Here is a 19190-nt window from a genome sequence, read left to right on the forward strand (position 1 = left end):
ATTGTAGCTGGGGATTTACACAAAGCTAATCTGAGGAAAACACTCGATCACTGCTACTCCCCCTTCCGGAATGCCTACAGGGCCCTCCCCCACCCTCCCATCAGAAAATCAGATCACAACTCAATTTTGCTCCTCCCTTCCTATAGGCAGAAACTCAAACATGAAGTACCTGTGCTAATGCCTATTCAACGCCTGTCTGACCAATCGGAATCCATGCTTCAAGATTGTTTTGATCACCCGGACGGGGATATTTTCCGTTTAGCCTCGGAGAATAACATTGATGTATACACGGACACAGTGACTCAGTTCACCAGGAAGTATATAGGGGATGTTGTTCCCACTGTGACTATTAAAACCTACCCAAACCAGAAACCGTTGATAGACAGCATCATTCGTGCAAAAATGAAAGTGCGAACCACCACATTTAACCATAGCAAGGTGACTGGGAATATGGTTGAATACAAACAGTTTAGTTATTCCCTCCGTAAGGCAATCAAACAGGCAAAATGTTGGGTACAGAGACAAAGTGGAGTCGCAAGTCAGCGGAAGACCAGCCACATCACGAATACTGAAGTCTTGCTTCCGGACAAGCTAAACACCTTTTTCATCCGCTTTGAGCATAACACAGTGTCACCGACGCGGCCCGCTCCCAAGGACTGTGGACTCTCGTTCTCCGTGGCTGACGTAAGTAAGACGTTTAAATGTGTTAACCCTCGCAAGGCTGCCGACCCAGACAGCATCCCTAGCTGCGTCCTCAGAGCATGCGCAGACCATCTGGCTAGAAATTAACAAATCAACTTTTAACAAGGCACACCTGTTAATTGAAATGCATTCCAGGTGGATACCTCATGAAGCTGGTTGAGAGAATGCCAAGAGTGTGCAAAGCTGTCATCAAGGCTTCCGAGTGGCGCAGGAGCCTAAGAAACTGCTTCTCAGTGCGAGAGGCGTCACTATAGACACCCTGGTTTTGAATCCAGGCTGTATCACAACCGGCTGTGATTGGGGGTCCCATAGGGCCACGCACAATTGGCCCAGCGTTGTCCAGGTTTGGCTGTTGTAGGCCGTCATTGTAAATAATAATTGATTCCTAACTGACTTGCATAGTTAAATAAAGGTTCAATCAAAATTAAATTAAAAATAAAAGGCTACTTTGAAGAATATCAAATTTCAAATATATTTTGATTTGTTTAACATTTTTTTAAATTTTAATACATGATTCCATATGTGTTATTTCACAGTCTTAATGTCTTCACTATTATTCTACAATGTAGAAAATAGTAAAAGTGAAGACAAACCCTTGAATGAGTAGGTGTGTCCCAACTTTGGACTGGTACTGTATATGCGTGTATTTCAGATGGACTGGGTTAAAAGCGGAAGTCGAATTTCGGACCTTGTGTTCAATTGACCAATAAAGTGATCTTAATGCATCATGGAATGTAAAATGTATACTATCAGCTATGCATGATTATAGCCTAATATTCAAACCTCTGCCGTCTTATATGAGAATTAGGAGATTAGGACAAAGCATCCATTTCTATTCCCTTTTGATAACACAAACAGAATAGCCCACTTCTCTGTCTCCCTGTACCGTAGGACTCTGGATTGGGATATTGGATGATCATGGAGTTGGTATACAGCTTCTCATTTCCGGACTCGGCGAGGTGATGGGGGTTGGGTGAGGTGGAGGATGAGAGGGCTCTTGAAACTGCGGAGGACTATATCTCCCGTAAAGGAGAGACCCTCAGCCTGCCACCTCTTATCACCCTATCACCCTGCATATCACCCTCCATTGCTCACTACTATTGCAGCTGCCTGTACTTACTCAGACAACACACCACATTACAGGGGGAATGGGAGGGAGATACCTGTGTGAGCTAGCTGGAAGTGAGGAAGCCCCAGTGATGTCGTTTTGTAAACTGTGCCTGCTCTTAGATGCTCCGATTTGCGTGGTGTATCGTTGTGGTACAACATGTGACCTGGTTTAACCTGTGTCTGGGTCTCTCTCACTCCAGTTGACGGTAAAAGGCTGGGAGAAGTGCAGTACTTGTTGAACAGAAAGGTTTGTCTGAAGGGATAGGCTTAGAGGTCTACTGGTGTAAGCTGTGCCTGGCTGGTATAACTGGTGTCCTGGTCTCTCCCCTGTACAGGTGAAGGTAAAAGGCTGGGAGAAGTGACTTGCCTCTGTGGTGTAGCCATGTTTTAACCCCTGACCCCGCTCTATGCGGTCTCTCCCCTACAGCTGAAAGTCGAAGGCTGTGAAAAGTGCTCCATCCTGTTCAGCAAGGAGGGTCGTCTGAAGGCAGCGAGGAAGCTGAAGGAGGGCAGTGAGGAGGAGACGGACGAGGAGAAGGAGGCTCTGAAGAACCAGCTCCGAGAGATGGAGCTGGAACTGGCCCAGACCAAACTACAGCTGGTGGAGGCAGAGTGCAAGATACAGGTACTAGGCTCACTTCAAAATGACCCCAATACTTCTGCTTAAATTGTTGTCATCCGCACTGTAGCTACCCACATAGACTAAACTCAGCTGAGATCCTCGATCAGTTCATTTAAATCCTAACAGTTCACGATTTCATTACTGAAGGGAGTTTGAGGCAATACACGTTTTCGTTCATGCAGCTCCAGCCCATTGCCTAACCTCTTCCCGGTACGTCCTCCCCCCCCCCCCCCCCCCCCCCCCCCCCCCCCCCCCCCCCCCCGCAGGACTTGGAGCACACCCTGGGTCTGGCTCTCAACGAGGTCCAGGCTGCTAAGAAGACCTGGTTCAACAGAACCTTAACCTCCATCAAGACTGCGACGGGAGCACAGGGCAAGGAGACCACCTAACTTGAGACACTCCTTCTCGACCATAGACTGTCTCCTTCTCCCCGCCCTGCTCCCAAACCTCCCCCTCCCGGCCTCCCCCTCCTTCTCCTAGTCAGAGGTACCACCCACTCACTGGACTGGAGCAAACCAAACCTCACCGTGACACGACGGGGGTTTAAAAAAAAAGGACTAAGCTCAAAGGTACCACTGCCCCAAACGAAACAACGTACTTAATTAAAAAAGAAGAGAGAGGTTTCAACATTAGTCTTTATACTACTGATATTTAACAGGTAAGGAAGGAGCTTTCTAGAGAGCTACCTGAACTGTCCTTCCAGTCCAGACCTGGGAAATACAATCTATTTTACTGTCCTCTCTAGACTGCTTGCACAAACAACTCCAACTGTAATCTAAGTACTACGAGTGCTAACCGACAGCCTCTTCCTTTTTCTCATTTCCGTTCTACCTTTCTTTTCTATATGTGTATGATTATGAACACGCTCATGTATAGACGTGTGTCTGTGAAGACTGAGCACACCAGAGTGTATGTATGGGTGTGTTAGTGTGTGTGTGAACATTTAGCCGAATGTGTGTGTGTGTGTGCATGTTTGTGTGTGCATGTTTGTGTGACTGATGATGGTTCTGAGTGTGTGGCGGTGAACCTGTGAAGCTCGGAGTGCGAGTTTAGTGTATGAAAAGTGGGTGCTGTATAGTGTGCGGAGATTGGCGCTATATGAGGAGGAAGAGGATCTTATTGACGAAGCCTTGATGCGAAGGGTTAAGGTGAACATAATGTACAGCATAACAGTAGATATATTAGCAACAGCCTGGGGTCTGTCCGGCCGGTGGTGCAGTAGCAGACGGAGGCCACTAGTGGGCGATGTCCTGGTGGTCCTGACGCAGTCCTCACAATGCGCTTTCTGGGCCGGGACAGGCTGGGCTCAAAGCATGGGAGCTGCAGATATAGAGATGTGGGTGTGGCCCTCCCTTGGCTCACACACTCTTTCCCTCCACGGCTGAAATGGCACGTTGGATGCGGCTCATCACTCCTCCACTCTTGAGACCAGCTGCTCCTCTGGGGTTCCTAGATGACCCCGTGTTATTTTAGCTCCATGACACGCCCCCCCCCAGACCTAGTCAGTGACCCCACTCTCCCAACATAGACATAAACACACACAGACCTTACAGGCACCTACCTATGCACACTCTGAATCCACTCTCCCTATGTAGACATAGACATATACACACATCACAGCCACCTACCTACCTACCTACACTTCTGAAAGGGAGAGAAATGGCGATATGGCACACGCATGTCATCTAGTCGTCAGTTACAGGCTGTGTGCTTATGTGGGAGACGGAGACAGAGGGTCAGACAGAGACATAACTGTTGGGGCTCATCAAAGTTCAGAGGTCGTTGGAGGTCAAGCTGGCACTCCCTAAAGGAGTCTGGGGCACGTTACGGGATGTCATGAACAGAGCTGACATGATTCCTTGTTTTACATGCTTGCACTACATAATATATTTCTATCTGAACGCTCCCTGGTTAGAGCTCTGTGTCCATATTGGGGAAGGTCCTACTCTCTACTGACAGTCTGTGTGTGGGTTTGTGGTGGGAGGAGCGGTCTTTGCACCTTAATATTCATATTTATAACGTATGGGATCCGGCTAAGCTTGCTTAAGTCTGTGTTGATGTCAGTGGAAGAAGTAAGGCCTGTGCAATGTGCTGAGAACAGAGGCTGCTCCGTAAGGCACTGGGTTGTACATAAAAAGCATTCTGATGATGAGTTTTTGTCTATTCTTTTGTATTTCTACTCTCCGCTGTAAACTAATGAATAATTAAGGACTGTGTTACAGATTAATGAGGATCATAATGTATGTTTTTTGCTCAAAGCTTCTGTCTCATCTATAACATGCCAAAATGTACCTTCTGTCTCATCTATAACATGCCAAAATGTACCTTCTTTCATCCAACTTTACTGAACGTGTGGAACATTGTACTAATGTAGGTTGCATTACTCTGCATTTCAATATAAAGCTATGAACACAGGCCTATGTGTTGTTCCTTTCATTTTTATGCTCGTCTGAATGTATGGATGGATCATACACTTTTTATAGCCCTGAATGTATGGATGGATCATACACTTTTTATAGCCCTGACTATTTCTCCTCTTCTTCTCCCTGCATGTTGGCTGAATATAATTCAAGTCATTATAGTGTCTCTATCCTGCTCCATGATCAATTAAATGAGTATCAGATTCCCGTTGCCATGTTACCTCTGGACATAACGAAGCAGAGAGATCTGATGTCTCACTTGTCTGTCTGCCTGTGACAACTCCTGGGCCAGGGTCCCAAATGGTACCCTATTCCCTATACAGTTCACTGTTTTTGACCTGGTCAAAAGTAGTGCCCTATAAAGGAACTAGGGTGCCATTTGGGATGCAGGCCCTACTATCCTGCTCTACTGAAAATACCTTGAAACCCTTTTAATATATCCAGGTCTCTCTCTTGCGCTCTTCTTTATATAGTTAAATAAAGGTTAAATAAAAACATTTGAAATATCCCCCTCTCTCTCCCTCCCTCCGTCCCTCTCTCTCCCTCTGTCCCCCTCTCTCCCTCCGTCCCCCTCTCTCTCTCTCCCTCCGTCCCTCTCTCTCCCTCCGTCCCTCTCTCTCTCTCTGTCCCCCTCTCTCCCTCCGTCCCCTCTCTCTCTCTCCCTCCGTCCCCCTCTCTCTCTCTCCCTCTGTCCCTCTCTCTCCCTCTGTCCCCCTCTCTCCCTCCGTCCCCCTCTCTCTCTCTCTCCCTCCGTCCCTCTCTCTCCCTCCGTCCCTCTCTCTCTCTCTGTCCCCCTCTCTCCCTCCGTCCCCCTCTCTCTCTCTCCCTCCGTCCCCCTCTCTCTCTCTCTCCCTCAGTCTGTCTCTCTCTCTCCCTCCGTCCCTCTCTCTCCCTCTGTCCCCCCCTCTCTCTCTCCCTCCGTCCCTCTCTCTCCCTCTGTCCCCCTCTCTCCCTCCGTCCCCCTCTCTCTCTCTCCCTCCGTCCCTCTCTCCTCCCTCTGTCCCCCTCTCTCCCTCCGTCCCCCTCCCTCTCTCTCTCTCCCTCCGTCCCTCTCTCTCCCTCTGTCCCCCTCTCTCCCTCCGTCCCCCTCTCTCTCTCTCCCTCCGTCCCTCTCTCTCCCTCCGTCCCCCTCTCTCTCTCTCCCTCCGTCCCTCTCTCTCCCTCCGTCCCCCTCTCTCCCTCCGTCCCCCTCTCTCTCTCTCCCTCCGTCCCCCTCTCTCTCTCCCTCAGTCCGTCTCTCTCTCTCCCTCCGTCCCCCTCTCTCTCTCTCCCTCCGTCCCCCTCTCTCTCTCTCCCTCCGTCCCCCTCTCTCTCTCCCTCAGTCTCTCTCTCCCTCCATCCGTCTCTCTCTCTCTCCCTCCGTCCCTCTCTCTCTCTCTGTCCCTCTCTCTCTCCCTCCGTCCCCCTCTCTCTCCCTCCCTCCGTCTCTCTCTCTCTCCCTCCGTCCCTCTCTCTCTCTGTCCCTCTCTCTCTCTCTCCCTCCCCCCCTCTGTCTCCCTCTCTCTCCGTCCCTCTCTCTCTCTGTCCCTCTCTCTCTCTCTCTCTCTGGTGATTAATAAGGGCCATTGCTCAGGGGCCCAGTGGCTCTTCATCCTTCCATCCCACCCCTTTTTATTCCACTTGGGAGAAAAGACCGTGAAGGGATTATAGCAGGGTTGTCAAACTCATTTAGCCCCATTTAGCATTCAGTCTTCAACGAGGTCCGGAGAGCTGCACTGGAAATTTGTCAAATTTCCTCGCTGTCAAAATGTTGCAAAGAAATTGTCCATCCATAGCTCTTGGAATTTTCCGGTGCTCCCCGACTGTCTAGCTTTCCTTTCGGTGATCATTAGCAGCTGGACACAGTCAAGAAACTTTAGGAATGTATGTCCATTATCATTTCTACACAGTTTCGATTTGGTTTTAGTCTTTTTAAAGTATATTGAGTTTTTTTTGTTCTTCTCAAATCACAGCAGGCCGGATTGGACCCCCTAGTGGGCCATATGTTTGACACCTCTGGACTAGAGCGATAGACAGGTACCATGGTAACCAGGTAGGAGTACCCCCTCTGTAATGATATTGTGCAGTGATGGGGTTTCTTTCTCTCTCTGTGATCTAACTGCACAGGTGTGGTGACAGTGGGGTTTGGGAGGAGGGTGAAAAGAATGTGTCCCTCTGCCTGCCTGTTTACCCACAAATGCCTTTTCAGAGGCTCTCGTCGTCTCATGTACTGAATAGCCGAATAATATTACAAAGCACACTGTGTCAAACGGATTTTATATTTCTCTGTCAAATTAAACAAAACATTCTCAACCTTAATATAAAATCATCTCTTGAGAAAATCTTTGTTTTGGGGGGAGGGAATCTCAGACGATTGTAATATGAAAAGCTCCCGCTATTTTGATGTTGTTCTGCATAATTCGGTTCTGTTGTTCTAAAAACAGTCTCCGTTGTCAGTCAACTCATAACCCTGACGCCCTAACAAGCTGCCTAACTGCTAGGCGGTGCTGGCAGTAGAAGTCCCAGAAGACATTTGGGTTCTGTTGTTCTAAAAACAGTCTCCGTTGTCAGTCAACTCATAACCCTGACGCCCTAACAAGCTGCCTAACTGCTAGGCAGTGCTGGCAGTAGAAGTCCCAGAAGACATTTGGGTTCTGTTGTTCTAAAAACAGTCTCCGTTGTCAGTCAACTCATAACCCTGACGCCCTAACAAGCTGCCTAACTGCTAGGCAGTGCTGGCAGTAGAAGTCCCAGAAGACATTTGGGTTCTGTTGTTCTAAAAACAGTCTCCGTTGTCAGTCAACTCATAACCCTGACGCCCTAACAAGCTGCCTAACTGCTAGGCGGTGCTGGCAGTAGAAGTCCCAGAAGACATTTGGGTTCTGTTGTTCTAAAAACAGTCTCCGTTGTCAGTCAACTCATAACCCTGACGCCCTAACAAGCTGCCTAACTGCTAGGCAGTGCTGGCAGTAGAAGTCCCAGAAGACATTTGGGTTCTGTTGTTCTAAAAACAGTCTCCGTTGTCAGTCAACTCATAACCCTGACGCCCTAACAAGCTGCCTAACTGCTAGGCAGTGCTGGCAGTAGAAGTCCCAGAAGACATTTGGGTTCTGTTGTTCTAAAAACAGTCTCCGTTGTCAGTCAACTCATAACCCTGACGCCCTAACAAGCTGCCTAACTGCTAGGCAGTGCTGGCAGTAGAAGTCCCAGAAGACATTTGGTTGTTTTCTTTGTGTTATTTTGTCTTCAGCAATGAAGGCGCTATTTTTAAACATTTTAAAACAACACATTTTTAAACAACAACACATTATAGCCCTCCAGTTGTCCCTGATTTTAAATCTCCTGCGTGTATGGATTGTGACAGCTTAAAAAAAAAAAAATTATATATCATTTAAGTGTTTATAACTTTGGGGCCCCCATAAAGTTATCACCCGGGCTGAGGTGTCTGCTTGCGGTGAGGCATGGGAAACCTGTTACCCGCAGGGAGTAACAAGCGTCAGCATTATGCAATCAAACAGACCCCCCCCTTCCCCCCAATCCCTACTTACCTTACAGAATGATATTAGCCTACCGCCCGGCAGCAGAGAGCAGAGTATGGGCGGAATGTTTATAGGGTTAAGTTGCAGACAGGCACTGAGGCAGCATCGCTCTGTGCTTTTGTGAGTCAAGAGGGACCAGGTCGCCCAGACAGGTTCGCACAGGTTTGGCTTCAGAGTGAACCCCCCCCACTCTCCCTTCATTGCAGACCCCTCCACCCCCAACCCCTTCTCCACTCCACTGACACAGGGAGAGGTGTCATTGCCCAGTCGGTCGTCTCCAGAATCTAAAATAGGAGCATCCTGGGCCCAGTCGTTGGAGCTGCTGTGTGTGTGTGTGTGTGTGTGTGTGCTGCTACCGAGACCCTCCCACTAATCCTGATTACTTCCCCAGATGGAGAGACGGTGTCTCTATTAAACAACTTGGCTCTGGTCTCCCACAGTACATCCATACTGGAGAGGGAGTTATAGGTATTTTGATGGTCTCCTGCCTCCCCAGTGCAGCAGCTAACAAACTCATTTCAACATGGACAGCACACCTGCTTGATTAATCGTGCCTGGTTCAATGGAACTAATAAAACAGAAGAGTACAAACACCTGCATATCTGGCACTCTAAAGCAAACACGAAACGTATTTGAAAGATTTCAAGTAGTATTTGAACCCAGTTCATGTAATTGTTTACAGTCTCCGTTAATGTGGAATATGGGAGATATTAGAGATGTCATCCAATACAGTTGACTCAATCAGCAGCTGTTTTGCTCCATTACCCCCTAGTTCATTATTCAACCTTTAAATTGGTCCCCACTATCATACTCTGAGAAATGTTGTTATAATGAAATCCCCTGGTAGCATGAGAAGCAGTGTGCGGCGTTTGTCTTTTAATTGAAGATGTTTTGCTAAACTACCCCTGAGCTTCTAGACACTGAGTGTACAAAACATTAGGAGCACCCCCCCTTTGCCCTCAGAACAACCTCAATTTGTCGGCGCATGGACTCTGCAAGGTGTGGAAAGCGTTCCACAGGGATGCTGACCCATGTTGACTCCAATGCTTCCCACATCTGTGTCAAGTTGTCTGGATGTGCTTTGGATGGTGGACCATTCTTGAAACACACAGGAAACTGTTGAGCGTGGAAAAACCCAGCAGCTTTGCAGTTGACACACACAAACCAATGCGCACGGCACCGACTACCATAACCCGTTCCAATTGTCTCAAGCCTTTAAAATCCTTCCTTTTAACCCGTCTCCTCCCCTTCATCTACACTGATTTGAAGTGGATTTAACAAGTGACATCAACAAAGGATCATAGGTTTCACCTACCTGGCAGTTTGTCATGGAAAGAGCAGAGATGTTCCTAATGTTTTATACACACAGCGTTTTCTTCAGTCCCCACAATTATTACTTGTATCAAACTAACCCTGAGACAAGATTCAATCTCTGCTTCTGATTTAAAAAGACCAGCTAGCCCCTTTTTCTACACTCTTATAATATACTTTTCAGTCCCCACTATCATGACTTCCATCAGATTAGCTGTTAAATGATACGTCTCTGCTTCCGAGGGAAAAGAGACAAGGATATTAAAATACACAGCAAATAGTCTGCGTTTGTCATGGTAATAGAAAAGGAGATTGACACTTTAAAGAAGATTCAGTACTTTTTTTAATTATTATTTTGTCAAGCATAAATTATGGCAAATACAGTGACAAAGTACATATCACCATGGTGATTTTGCGACTAATAATTTAATACCACAGCTAGAAAACATCTACTGCCGTCATTTTGAATGAAGTGCCGCTCGCTCAGAGGTTTGTGCACAATCGTCACTTTGCATTAGACCACCTTGTTGATAGTGACTTTATAACTCAAATGGATCATTTATTTGATGCCATGTGATCGAACAAAGTGCGAGAGGCACACAACTCCCTACAAGTTAGGCTGCTTTCTATGGAGTTACTTTTGTGCCAATAAAATGCTAAACCTTTACTTGATTTTAATGGCACAAATATAACTCCGTAGTCAAAATAATTCTACTTAAGTGGAAAATTCTATTTACAGAAAGATGAGGGGAGGAGTCCGTCACTCAGAAGACGCCAAGCTCAAAGAACTTTAGAAATAAAAATGTAAACACAAACCAGGCAGGAAGTGCCCAAATGACTCACACACAAGTAGTTTAAAAAAAGATGAATAGATGTATACATGTTTATCATATATATTTGTTTATATGTGTCTCTACAAAAATGCAAGTACTGTAGCTCTGCTATGGTTATACATTCTACTACAACGGTGTACATTCAGAACCAAAAAGCTTCGATCGACAGTCAGGATATTGGACAACACTGACGGGCTGAGATCCTCGAGAGCGAGCTTGTAACAAGTGATAGTCTGTCACAAGTGGAAAGCCCATCTCCCATACTGTGACCGACTTAACCCTGAACTATGCGCTGCAGCTACCTAGAGCACAGACAGGAAAACGTTCAGTTCAGCAATAAAATCCTGCGAACCAAAGCTCTCGTCGGGCGTAACCAGATCCGACTCCTGTTTCAGATCTGCTGCAGGCTCGCAAATTGAATTCCCAGTTTTCTAAATTGTTCATAGGGCTCGAGTCGATCCGTATCATACAAGTTCAGCGCTGTAGCGCGATTCAAATGTGTAAGTCATTTCCAATTGAGGCGGCATATGCAGCGGTGCATGCAGTCGCCACGAACATGGGAGCGTTCCCTTTAAATGACAATCGCGCTACAGCGCTGAACTTCAGCGGTAGGGATTTAATCCAGTCCCCAGTCTCACACACCGCTCCCCTTCTCTCTCTCAGTAAAACATTAAGAACTGTAGAAGACATCCACATATATAAAAAAAAGAATAAGTAAACAACTCAATAACTATATACACAGCTACAGCCCATTGTTAAGCACCAAGGTATATGGTTATGGGGGGGGGAGGGGGGGGGGAGTCATTCCTCTGTAACAAATGGATCCGTTCCTGTAGTATATCTTCAGTAACAGCTTGTGGCTTGCACTAAATACAATCGTTGAGCTGGGGTGGTAGAGCCCCGTCTTTTACCCCGTCTTTTACCCCGTCTTTTACCCCGTCTTTTATTATTGTACTGTGGGTGTGCGTGACAACGATGATGAGGATGGGTGTTTTGAGGTGGGCTGGAAATAACTCCGGCGTGTGTGTTTCCGGTGGGTCCTGAGTAGGATGCGGTGGAATATGGTCAATGTGGTTTTGTGCTTGTTGTGTCCCATTTTCCTATGTCAAGGAGGAGGACCTATCAGGGACAGTTCAGGGGAAGTCGGTAGGGACGAGGTTATATTTTACAATCCGTCACACAAATCAAACAATGTATAATTCAAAAGAACACAATCATTGTTCATCGACAACAAGCCACTTAACCATTTTCCTTAGTGTCCTAACTCAAAGGCATCGTCATTATTGCAATATATTTCAATCCATTTATATATTCTGCCTGGTCTTCTCATCGCCGAGATCTAATATATTATAGGAAATAAAGCAATCTGCCCATTGAGAAGCACTAAGTGAGGCAATCTGCTCTCTCCACTACACTACCAGCCAGACATGGGTTCAAATACTATTTGAAATCTTTTAGATATTTGTAATGTTTGCTTTAGCCTGTCTGGAGTGCCAGATGGGCTGGGTTTGCACTTTTGCGATTGAGCTTGCCGGGGGGCAATAGAATAATTTAAGCTCAGTTTAAGTATTTCAAATGATGTCAAATTATTTGAACCCAGTGTATGCTCCTGATAAGCAGTGAGGTGTTCTGCACTCTGGCCCACCTTAGGGAGCAGAGGCATGGATCATTAGCCTGGGACGATTCCAGGGGGAAATGAAAAGCCAACCAACGCTCAGTGAAGGATGATGTCCAGTAGCCTATTATTTATGTGGGCCATCTGGCCTTAGCATGTCTCAACACAACACACAGCCCTCGGAGAGAGCAGAATGTTGTATTGACGGGGAAGTTTTAAAGATTTTCACCCCCTTTCCATTTGTAAAGCCTGAATTTGAATTCAGAAGACAAACGCATTCATTCTCAAAAAGGTAAGAAAACAAAGATTGATACTTTAAGACTCTCAGCTCTGCTGCTGGCTGGCTGCTCTGAGCGATGGGATAGGGGAGCCTCTCCATGCCAGCCCAGCCTGGCAGCACCACCACAAGTGATGCCTGTATCATATGGTGTTCAGGCAGTCATGGGACTAAACCCTCTCACCCAGGAACACCAACTGGAATATCCCATTGGTTCTTGAATGGACTAACCCCTGCAGCGTTTGGACTAACCCCATGTGAGGCTTTGGTTTAGAGTCTAACTCTGCATGGGTTGTTGTTATACACGTTCTCAATGAGAGACTTGTACCAGAAGACTAATCAACAGGAGTGATTGTCTATGGTGTAATCAATAGGATACCAGAAAGACTAATCAATAGGAGTGTTGTCTATCATGTAATCTATAGGAGTGATTAGTTCATAACAAAGAGCTTTTCTTTATAATCAACAAAAAAAATGGACACAACTAGACAAAGAACACAGCTGATGCTACAAGAGACAAGGACACAATTTACAACAGGAAGCCTTCCTGAAGAGAAAGGTCTTTAGGTCTAGTTGCAGGTGAAGACATTCAAATACCGGTCCACCTGAATACTTCAGATCTGAAAGGGGATTGTGTGTTTGACAACTACAGATTATAAACCACAGTAAACACATCTGAAAACTGTAAATGTGGAGATAGTTTAGTTCAGTTTGATCTTTTATTTGATGTTCAGACTTTAAAAAATGTTCTCTACCTCAATAAACGAGTGAACTCTCAACGACAACTTACCCGTGATGTCAGTTAAGACTATCCGGGGCCGTACATCAGAACAAGTTAAAACTTTTTCTCTGTCTCAAACTGCACACCAGCCAATTGATCAAACGCTCGACTTTAGCTGTTCTTATCAGATAACCTGGCAGACTTTATCCTCTGCTAACCTGCACAGCTACCCGTCATTATAACCCATGCGGTGACACTGATAACTAACGCAGCAGGTTAGGAGAATGAAGTTACGGTTAAAAGGGGGTTAGGCTTAACTACAACGCTACAGCTGTCAACAACTGTTGTTCCCGACTCGACCACCCTAGGTCCATCTAGCCACAATGGTAGAAACGTAAACAAACCGTCTGTGGCGACAAAAGCATCCGTATCATAACACCTGGTTCAAATTCCCTATCAGCCAATTCAAATCGTTGACGTGGATTGGGACGTGATCCAACACTTGTTCACGAACGCGTCCTTAACGGAAGTCCAACAGGCATGTTGCGATCATCGAAGCAACTAGATCATGTGTGTTTGAGTGACTCGTCAAATAGCTCTCTGTGTAGACTCCCCAGCTCTGTGTAAATGTTGCAAGGGGTTTGAATCTCAACATTAGTCGTCGTCGCCCCGCCTTGAAATGTAGAATTACAGTTTGTGTGTTGACAAGAAAAGTGCAGACAAAACCTTGTCAATTTTTATTACGAATACAATTAATGAGGAGCTTCTTGTTGGAGTCCCTCTTGCAGACTGACACACAGGCTCCTGACACTGCTACATAAATAATCGTTATTTATTTAGGCGTGTAGGCTGGACTTACATGTACAACATTATTATAATCATCCACTTTGTCAATTTGGTTACTTGACTCGCGCATCGAGGACCAGCAGTGAACATAGATTTCCTGAACAAAAATGTTTTGACGCAACGGGGCTTTGAACCCAGAGTTAATGTGCACTGTAATTTTAGAGTCAACCGCTTTAGCAATGTGTGTCCCCAAACAGCAACGATGACAGCTATTTGACAAGTCCAACAACTGTTTGGACTGTTTGTCTAACGCTAATAGCATAGTCAAGGGTGCATCGTGCAATTGGCACTCTACACTTGAGACACACCAAGCAGAACAAAAGTAAACCTTGAATTTGGAGGTTGAAAATATCCTTTTGGTGGCCAAATTGACACATTTTAAGAAGTGCCATTGGTTGGTGGATATTAAGTCTAAGATCTTTGATAGTATGACGCAGAATTTGTTACAGGAAGTAATCAGTGTCACATGCCAAGGTTAGAATAGGGCTAAATGTGCCAGGTTATGTTATGGGAACAGCTAATGTGTAGTGTTTCATCACTTGCAACAACACTGAGTATACAAAACATTAAGAACACCTGCTCTTTCCATGACATAGACTCACCACGTGAATCCTGTGATGTCACTTGTTAAATCCACTTCAATCAGTGTAGGTGAAGGGGAGGAGACAGGTTAAAGAAGGATTTTTAAGCCTTGATTGTGTATGTGGATTGTGTATGTGGATTGTGTATGTGTACCATTCAGAGGGTGAATGGACAAGACATCATATTGAAGTGCCTTTGAACGGGGTATGGTAGTAGGTGCCAGGCGCACCAGTTTGTGTCAAGAACTGCAACACTGCTGTTTTTTTCATGCTCAACAGTTTTCCGTGTGTATCAAGAATGGTCCACCACTCAAAGGACATCCAGCCAAATTGACATAACCGTGGGAGGCATTGGAGTCAACATGGGCCAGCGTCCCTGTGGAACGCTTTCACCACCTTGTAGAGTCAACATGGGCCAGCATCCCTGTGGAACACTTTCGATACCTTGTAGAGTCAACATGGGCCAGCATCCTTGTGGAACACTTTCGATACCTTGTAGAGTCAACATGGGCCAGCATCCCTGTGGAACACTTTCGATACCTTGTAGAGTCAACATGGGCCAGCATCCCTGTGGAACAATTTCGACACCTTGTAGAGTCAACATGGGCCAGCATCCCTGTGGAACACTTTCGACACCTTGTAGAGTCCATGCCCTGACGAACTGAAGTCGTGCAACTGAATATTAGGAAGGTGTTCCTAAGGTTTGGTATAGTCGGTGTACCTCAACCATTTTAATTGGCTGATGTGCATTTTGAGACTGAGAAAAAGTTCACAAGTATGTCCCCACCAGGATTGAAATCCTGTAAGTTATTCGTCTTGAAAGTTACACTGAGGCTCAATAGTTTTCCCACATTATGTAAAAAAATAAAAATAACATTTAAAATGACAAAAACCTTGAAGATCAAACTGCCACGAAGATCAAGGAAGAAGAATCAAAGCATTTCATGTACTTCCTGCAATATTTCAGCAGTTTCCTTCTGATCGCAGTTGTTTGTGTTTTTTAAAAGGCTGTCGTTGAACATCCCAAAAAGTGATGAGGACAAAACATCAGAAGCTCTCACCAACTGAAGCTACATACATAAATACATACAGTACCGTGTGTGTTTGTGAAAAGATTTGACCCATCAACCAGTGCTATAAAGCTATGCTTCAATGTTTCGGGACATTCAAATACGAGCATACCTTAAAACCGTACATTCCCTTTTGGATGGGTATTGTGCCAGTTGTCAGATCATGTGGTTATGGGGGGGGGGGGTTTGATTTAACATTTTTAGCAGCTTTTATATAAATAAGTTTTAAAAAACAACATTCATTTACCTCATCTTATCCTGTACTTTGTGATCCATCCATCTGGATACAGGACGGTTGTAGTGACTCATCCTGATATAAGATGTCCACTTATTCAAGACCAGGGAATATGGCCTTGATGCTGGGTTGGTAAATCTTGCTAGGCACTGTAGTTTTACTTTCCCACCATACGCTAATTTCACCGCACACAAACTCATATATCAACTACAGCTTACTATGGCTTCACCTTCTCAGTTAGATATAGCATACTGCATACTATAGGTAGTATATTATACTATATAGTATAGAAAAAAGCTATACTAGAGAGGGTAAAGCAGGGGGTTATGAAACGGCCCCGTCTGTCTTTCTACAGCGATAAACATGTATAATGTCAGACTATCTGTTGAATTAGATGTTGCTATTCACGTGTGGTTGGACTGTTCCATGGTGGCAAGGCTGGTTGGTCTGCGACTGTGTTGACAGATGCAGCAGTGGGCCCTGTGTGTTGGATTGTCCGAGTAGCTTTACTTAGTCCCCAAACCGATATATAATACATCTGACACATTGGTTGTGATCCAAAATACCCCTTTTCGTGAGTTTGCCTGCACATTGTACAACAGTTGTGCAAACGGATTGTGAACTAAGCCCTTTGCGCAGCAACGGAGGGGCGACTGACGTGTGCATGGGGGTGGGGGGGTGGGCGAGTAGGCGGTGGTGCCGTCACAGGGCCACCCACCGCCTCTACAAGCTAACAAACTGTGAACTGTGCTTTTGGTCCCACGTTATGCTGTAGGCCAGAGAGAGAGAGAGAGAGAGAGAGGACTGTGGCTGGTCCTCTGAGTAATGTAGTCCTGTGAGGAGGTTTTAGTGTTCAGATACTCTAGTTGTCCAACAGACCCCCAGGTTATTATAAGGATAGTGTGTATGCACGTAGAGTACCGATAGAGCAGTACAGTACAGGGTGGCCCCTTAATCGGGGAGGACGGGCTCGGGGTAAGGACTGGAGGGGAATCAGTGGAATGGTATCAAATACATCGAACACATGGATCCATGTGTTTGACGCGATTCCGTCCGCGCCGTTCCAGCCATTATTATGAGCCCCCCCCCCCCAGCAACCTCCACTAGCGTACGCCTGTTAGCAGTAGAGCAATGAGAAATGTTCCACTGAGTAGAGAAGTGTGCTTTCTGACCGGAAGTCAACAGGAAAGTAATGTGTGCTGTCACATAGGAAGTGTGTTAGAGAGGGCGGTAGGGTTGCTAGGTTGAGTGAGCGAGCGACTCCCGACTGACCGGGCTGTGCTAGCGAGCCTTAGACCAGAGAGACTTGAGCGTGTCCAGAAAGGCTCAGATGAGATAGACATCAGGGTAAAACAAAAGGAAGCATCACTACGCTAGTCTGTGAGCACAGGTTAATTAAGAAACACGTTTCATATTGCATTGTACTAGAGTAGAGTAAATTGCTTAGTGTATATAAAACTGGAAGAAGAAAGCTATACTGTAGGATTATAATTACATTTCACTTTTGTAATTCTAAAATAATTTATACCAACAATAAGTATATCATATTTACACACGCGTACACCCTAAATAGTTTCAGCACATGTAATATATATATTTCTAGGAACACATACCATACACATATATGCATATATTCCATGGTATAGCCACACATACACACAGTGAATATACAGTTGAAATGACCTATTGCAATGCTGTGATTGGGTAAGACTCAATTGAACATTCACGGCATCTCAAGTAAGCTTGAAGCCAAAAAGTTCAGGTGTCGTATTGCTATATAAGAAAGAGACTAAAAGACCAAGGTACTCAGCCTTCAGTTTTGATGCAGCTGAGAGTCAAAAAAGTCAAATCAAGTATTGCTTTTTTAAAAGGTTTGTTTCCTTTGATTTGGGTTGTGAGGAGACAGAACAGAGTGAGAGGAGTTCGGTTTGACCACTCGCTGGCTCTGTACCGTACGGTGGGAGACGGACAGACAGCCTGCTGGGTCAAAGGTCAAGCTCCTTAGCGGGACTGTAGGTACGACAGTTTAGAAGCCACACAACCTGATGGTTCTAGAAGTCAGAGAAGAGATCTTGAGGACCCAAATGAATAATAAATGGTGCGATGGTCCGAGGCTGGTAAAAAGGATTGTCAATGAAAAGACCACCTACAGTGAGGAGAAGAGCAGAGAGAGATAATTACCGTGGGACCCTGTAGGAGGCAGCATATCTTACTCTCTCCATAGGTTGTTCTCTCTGCTCTGTCTGGCTGTACTGTACATGGGGTTTTCATTGCGCTGCGGCGGATCAGGTTAATAAAAACATCAACAACTTAAGTTGCAATGGTTACCACTTTCCGACAAAATCAATCCAACCAAAATTTGAAAGGATAAGGAAACTATTGAAAATCAAAAATTAAAAAACTTTGAAGCTCATTTATTTCAGATACGACAGCAGAGATATGTGATAAGACGTATAAACTTTAAAGTTTTTTTTTTTTAAAGACAAACGTGGTTAGTACATAACTCTGACAAATCAAATCAAACGTTGTGATTTTGGAGAGAGTATAGTACAATGCCATCGCGAAGAGAGAGGGGGAGCCCATGGGATCGGAAAGGGAGGGAGAGGGTTTGGGATCAGGCACTTTATGGGCTTCCCCTGGCTGTCACCGAGGTAGGTCTCCCCTGCTCAACCAACCATGGGACAGGACACTGGGACCTCTGGACTATGGCTGCGCCTCATAGCGGTAACCATGGAGACGGCTGTCCTAAGTGTACGGTGTCCCAGGGGGCTTTTCTCTCGATGGCGATGGTGACCACGTCCTCCCAGCCACGGGCCAGCACAGACACACAACTCTGATTGACCCAGATCTCTTAGGAGTAAATATAATATAACTTTTATGGTTTAAACAGAAAATATCTTTTAGGGTAAAAACATCTAGATGAAAGAAAACAATAATATGAATTCCAACTTGGACCTCACTGTTCGGAACAGTACGTGGATACTTGTGCAATGAGCTCTCAGGCGAAATAGAGCAGGAAGGCAAGGTAATCATGCCATGGCAGCATTGTGACAGAGATAGCTTGTGCTTTGTGCTGGCCCCATGGGAGAGGACTGAGTGGACCGCTGAGTCACACTGACACACTCACCAGTAAAACCAATAATAACATAAAACCAAACCACCACAGAAATGAACCAGGAAAATTAGGTAGACAATCTCCATGGGTTGGATAGGGTCCCTTGTTGCTGCTTTCGATTCTCCAGAGTGTTTCTGTGTTTCTATATTTCCATGTGTGCTGTGCTGTAGGTGTGTTCCATAGGACTGGGGGGGGGGGGGTGATGTGCTGTAGG

The 19190-nt window shown here is 45.6% G+C and overlaps 2 protein-coding genes across 12 annotated transcripts in view; one reads left to right on the forward strand and one right to left on the reverse strand.

Annotated features, from left to right (window-relative positions):
• Positions 1-4849, forward strand: part of rabgap1 (RAB GTPase activating protein 1) — a 153642-nt gene extending 148793 nt beyond the window's left edge. For 3 of the 5 annotated variants that reach the window (XM_031802597.1, XM_031802600.1, XM_031802601.1), the window contains 2 exons: positions 2240-2437; positions 2701-4849. In XM_031802597.1, the coding sequence (XP_031658457.1) occupies positions 2240-2437; positions 2701-2823 (321 nt within the window). In that variant the 3' untranslated portion in view covers positions 2824-4849. The remainder of the gene's footprint in view (positions 1-2239; positions 2438-2700) is intronic. The other 2 variants (XM_031802598.1, XM_020458036.2) reach the window with 1 other exon arrangement.
• Positions 4850-15466: 10617 nt separating this feature from the next.
• LOC109868286 (spermatid perinuclear RNA-binding protein-like) overlaps positions 15467-19190 on the reverse strand; it is a 135374-nt gene continuing 131650 nt past the window's right edge. For all 7 annotated transcript variants that reach the window (XM_031802603.1, XM_031802604.1, XM_031802606.1 and 4 more), the window contains one exon: positions 15467-18007. In XM_031802603.1, coding sequence (XP_031658463.1) covers positions 17913-18007 — 95 coding nt within the window. In that variant the 3' untranslated portion in view covers positions 15467-17912. The remainder of the gene's footprint in view (positions 18008-19190) is intronic.

This window comes from Oncorhynchus kisutch, linkage group LG23, assembly GCF_002021735.2.
Source record: "Oncorhynchus kisutch isolate 150728-3 linkage group LG23, Okis_V2, whole genome shotgun sequence".
NCBI classification, from domain to species: Eukaryota; Metazoa; Chordata; class Actinopteri; order Salmoniformes; family Salmonidae; genus Oncorhynchus; species Oncorhynchus kisutch.